The sequence below is a fragment of the Schistocerca cancellata genome, chromosome 6 (assembly GCF_023864275.1).
Source record: "Schistocerca cancellata isolate TAMUIC-IGC-003103 chromosome 6, iqSchCanc2.1, whole genome shotgun sequence".
Lineage (NCBI taxonomy): Eukaryota > Metazoa > Arthropoda > Insecta > Orthoptera > Acrididae > Schistocerca > Schistocerca cancellata.
The window spans coordinates 262,551,062-262,556,147 of record NC_064631.1 but is presented as its reverse complement, the minus strand read 5'-3'; the positions used below and the strand labels follow the sequence as shown (position 1 = coordinate 262,556,147).

Below are 5,086 nucleotides of genomic sequence, written 5' to 3'. Positions count from 1 at the left end.
TATTCTTGGGAACAAGCTAATATTTTAACAAGAAATGACAGTAAGGGATATATATATTGAGATGCCAATATCAAAATAGCCAGGCTCACGAACAGGGGTCGACAATTCTTTCAGAATGGAAAGAGCTACCCCACAATATAATACCATACCACATAAGTGTACGTTTACACTGCCTGTGATGTAATGCGATGCGACGCGAGGCATAATGGCCAAAGCGATGCAATGCGATAGAGCGTTCACATTGCACACGATACAGCACGCGCGATCTGGCCAGCAGTTATTGAGCAGTCTCGGCACGATGTCGTTTTTCCTCGACCCAGTAAATTCTTTTTTATTAGAAAACAGTGCTCTGAGAATTCAACGCCGCCATGAATGGGTGCATGAAATCAACAAGGAGACGAGGGCTTTAGGAGAATTTCATCATTTGTACAGTGACTTGAGAAAAGATGAAAATAAATTTTGGAATTATTTCAGAATGAGTACAGAGACATTTGATAATATAGTGTCGTCTGTTTCAAATAGATTACAGAAGCAAAACACAAATTTCAGAATGGCTATTACCCCTGAAGAGAAAGTTATGGTCACCATCAGATAAGTACACAATATTAAGTTTATAGCAATCATTTTATTATGAAAAATATACAAATTGTGATAGATTCAAGCTTTCTTTTACTAAATTTTGATGTAGTTGACAATGAGAAGTAAAATACATCACAGTTCACTCACTTAAGTATCAAAGTTTTCAGAATCTTGGTGGCTTGAAATACCAATGTCATCAGGTTTCATTTTGCGGATTTCCAGCAATTATGATTTCAACTGGATTTTCAGGTGCATAGGGTGACATCAACGAATGTGCAGTGGAAGTGGTTGATTGTTCCAATTCTTCCAAAAGAACCTGCTGAATTTTTATCCTGGCTCTCAACTGAGTTGCTGGTGATAGTTTTCACATTGCCGGACCCAACTCACTACAAAATGATAGCTGTCATCTTGCGTTTCTGATTTCGACGTTTGATGCTCAATTAGTTTCAACTTTTGCTTCTCTATATTTAGCAACTGAGGGTTTGTCGATTTCTTGGATCTCTTGTTTTGGTTTGTGTGTAGGGTGGGTGAGGGAGGAGGCATCTAAACGCTACACTCTGAACTTACAGATAGTCTTGAAGAGCTGGCTTGGTTGGTTTCATCAGGTGAAACACTCTCTCTGTAAGAGCTGGGGAGAATGGTACGTCGTCGTGTTGTGATGTTGATCTTTTACTGTGATGAACATTAGTCTTCGTCTTCCATGGCGTCATTATGTCAGTCAGGAAGGTCATTAGCTCGTACCACAGCTAATTGGATTGGAAAGGCAGCATGCCACCTTCGTCTCCTGAACGTTCAGCACGAGTTTTTTTAAGTTCAGAGCGGAAAGTGTCACATTGGTTCTTCCATTTATTCTTCATTACCTCGCCTGAAAATATAGATGTGAAAAATGCGTAAATAATTAAGTGCACTGTATTCTTAATACAATTTTTGTCCTTAGCACACTAACTGCAAATCCTACAAAGATCCTACACATCCTTCAATTATGGTCATTTCATTCTTTTTCAGATATTTGTCATTTGGGATGTCTTTCCATGCACTGTCACACTCGTTTCAGATGGGTCTAACTACAGTCGCACAATGTGTTCATTAAACGTGCGCCACAATATGTGAAATTCTGAGCCCTGTACACCAGGCTTCTCCTATTACCGTATTTACTCGAATCTAAGCCGCACTTTTTTTCCGGTTTTCGTAATCCGAAAAACCGCCTGCGGCTTAGAATTGAGTGCAAAGCAAGCGGAGGTTATGAAAAATGTTGGTACGTGCCGCCACAACTAACTTCTGCCGTCGAATATATGTAGCGCTACGCAGGCATGCTTTGTAGGAACAAAGATAAATACTGGCGCCAAAACCTCTGCATCAGTAAATAAATAAAAAAAAAAAAAAATAGTGAAAGACGAGCTTTTTTTCTCCGCCGCGAGTTTCGACCACTGCATTTTCATACATTATCCAACGAAGTAAATACAAATTCCGTATTGTTCATATTCGAATGTAGCACAATTTCAGTGTACTACGAAAATCTGACTGGCAAGACTGTTTGGGATGTTTGTCAATATGGCCAACTCTACGTTCTGAATTTTTTCCTATCTGTGAGAAGAGATGGTTGCCAATAGGAACCAGATGAAATTTGAATCACATACAGTATTCTCTTCACCATAAGAATAGTACGAATATAAACATTTTGCCATGTATTCTTTCGTGTTTGCTGCTATCTCATTTAAGTCCTGTCTGCCTAAAACTACGAAACTAGAGTGAGACAACAGCAAACGCGGAAGAATATACGTATCGTGTCGTGTTTATATTCGTATTATTCTTATGTCTAATAGTGATAGTCAGAAATGAAGCACGGCAAGTGACTAGATTTTTAAATCTAAGATGACTCTAATTTCTGTGCAGAATTTGATGTAATAAAGAAGCGGCCACAAAGATTTTCAAACAGAGAAAAATTTTCGCCTAACTCTCGTTCAGAACATGTTCTATCATATGCAGTCTATTATTTGATTCTTGTTGAACATTATCAAAGAAAGCAGCAGTGTAAGTAACAACAAATAGCAGTCTCTTGCCATTGTTTCACTAATGAGATGATTCCTCTCTCTCTCTCTTTTTTTTTTTTTTTTTTTTTTTTTTTGGAGAATGCGACAAACAATGCATGACACAGTAATGCATATTCATCTTAAGAGTGACGCAAACACCTATAACAAAGAAAACGGCACTTATCAGATCAAAGCAAAATAAGCAATCGATTCAAACCAGACGAAGCACGTGAAAAAGGAAGGGTACCCGTATAAATACGGACGGAGCACCTGGCGCATAGCAATGGCTACGTGGTAAAGCTTAACTGCTAAGCTTACGACTCGAACCAAACTACTGTAGCTGTATCGTCATTCGTTTGACCTAAATTGTGTCTCATATTACAATGGACCAACTTTGTTTCGATTTGGAGGTGCGGCCTAAAACTTTTCTCTCCCCTTGAATTTAGAGTCTCAAATTTCATGTGCGGCTTAGATTCGGGAATTTTTTTTTTCCTTTATTTCGAGTCTGATTTTTCAGGTGCGGCTTAGATTCGAGTGCGGCTTAGATTCGAGTAAATACGGTATACCACGGCTTCAAACTGCTGCAAAACACATGTATGCCAACTGTAATTTTCCAAATTGTGTGAGGGTCATGTTCGGGTTAAATGTCCCCCTCATTCTGGGCCAATGTACTACAATTACAAAAAATATTTTTCCTTCGCTTTACTAGCTGTAGCTGATGCTAACTGCAGATTAATAGCAGTTGACATTGGAGGCTATGGCAAGCAATCAGATGGTGGCACATTTAGAGCAAGTAACTTGTACAATAATATTTTGAACGAAACTGAAAACTGGCCTCCACCGAAAGAACTACCAGGTACTTCAGTAAAAGCCCCATTAGTGTTGGTTGGAGATGAAGCCTTTCCACTACTGGAAAACTTAATGCGTCCTTTCCCTGGTCTGTCACTGACTGAGGAAGAGAGATTATTTAACAGGAGGCTATCGAGGGCTAGAACGGTGGTGGAACGCACTTTCAGAATTATGGCCAGCAAGTGGTGTCTTCTCCGAAAGGAAATTGAAACTTCTGTAGAACATGCAGACATTATTATTCAGTGCATCTGCGTCTTGCACAATATAATAATCGATAAAGATGGGCCTGACATTTCCCTTCAATTGTCTACTGACCAGGACATAACACAAGACAGTGCTTTAGCAGCATGCTTCCAAAATGACAGAGCAAACAGTACCGCTTCAAGAAGAGCGAGGAGTGTCAGAGAGGCCTTCAAAAACTATGTAAACAGTCATTAATGCAAATATATTTCATGTCAAAATTATCAAATACTGTAACTATTGTGAACGTCATTTCATTATCAACATACTGTAACAGTATCTATACACAAATAAAATTAGAAAATAAACGAAGTTGTTTGTGTTACTTATTTCTTGGAGTCTTGTAGCTATTTATTTTACTTTTTTGTACTTACTGTCTGTTCCACAATCTTCAGCTATTTCATTCCATGCTTGACGTATAAAATCCCTATTGTGGTAAAGTTTATTTTTCTGGTCCCACAACATGGGGCGTTCACGCACATTGTTATTAGTCTTTCGACGTCCATCGCAAGCAAGACACCCAACATCCTTTACTACCAAGCTAGTGACATCAGCAAACAGAAATATTTTAGAATTACTTGTAATACTAGAGGTCATATCATTTATATAAATAAGGAACAGGAGTGGCCCCAACATTGATCCCTGGGGCAACCACCACTTAACCGTACCCCACCAAGACCCCACATCACATCCATTCTCAACACTGAATAATGACCTTTTGCTGTCTGTTGCTAAAGTAAGAGGTGAACCAATTGTGGGCTATGCCCCATATTCTGTAATAGTCCAACTTCTGGAGCAATATTTTGTGATCAACACAATCAAACGCCCTAGTTAAATAAAAAAATATGCATATTGTTCGAAACTTTTTGTTTAACCAATCCAGTACCTCACAGAGAAAAAGAATATAGCATTTTCAGTTGTTAAAACGACTTCTAAAGCCGAACTGTAAATCTGATGGTAAATCGTGTAATAAAATGATCAGTCATTCTTACATACACAGCCTTTTCAATAACTTTAGCAAACACTGATGGCATAGAACTAGGTCTAAAATTGTTTACATTATTGCTTTTTTCCATTTTTATAAAGCAGCTTTACTACTCTGTAGTTTAATCATTCAGGAAACTAACCATTCCTAAGGCAAAAATTACAAGTATGGCTAAATACAGGGCTAACATGTGCAGCACAGTACTTTAATATTCTGCTAGGCACTCCATCATAACCATGATAGTCCTTAGTCTTCAGTGATTTAATTATTGACTCAATCTTCTCCTTGTCTGTATCACAGAAGAGTACTTCTATGTAATATTATTTACTGATTACATATTGATCTATTAATATGAGTAATTAGGGCAAGATAAAGGTACTATTATTTCTTGAATGCTCCAGAA

General features: G+C 38.1%; 1 protein-coding gene across 1 annotated transcript; it reads right to left on the bottom strand.

The window, feature by feature from the left end:
* Positions 1-668: 668 nt before the first annotated feature.
* Positions 669-4,669, bottom strand: LOC126191205 (uncharacterized). Its single transcript, XM_049931999.1, has 2 exons — positions 4,073-4,669; positions 669-1,444 (listed from the first exon to the last, which is right to left on the bottom strand). Exons 1-2 carry the CDS (start codon positions 4,332-4,334, stop codon positions 1,326-1,328), a joined length of 381 nt encoding a protein of 126 aa, XP_049787956.1. The 5' UTR covers positions 4,335-4,669; the 3' UTR covers positions 669-1,325.
* Positions 4,670-5,086: the final 417 nt, after the last annotated feature.

What these genes read in the sequence shown, in the direction of transcription:
- LOC126191205 (XM_049931999.1), bottom strand. Translation starts at nt 4,334, where the DNA reads ATGTTGGGGCCACTCCTGTTCCTTATTTATATAAATGATATGACCTCT. An exon ending in TGAAGATTGTGGAACAGACA is followed by an intron (nt 1,445 to 4,072) that starts GTAAGTACAAAA and finishes CTATATTTTCAG; the next exon opens with GCGAGGTAATGAAGAATAAA.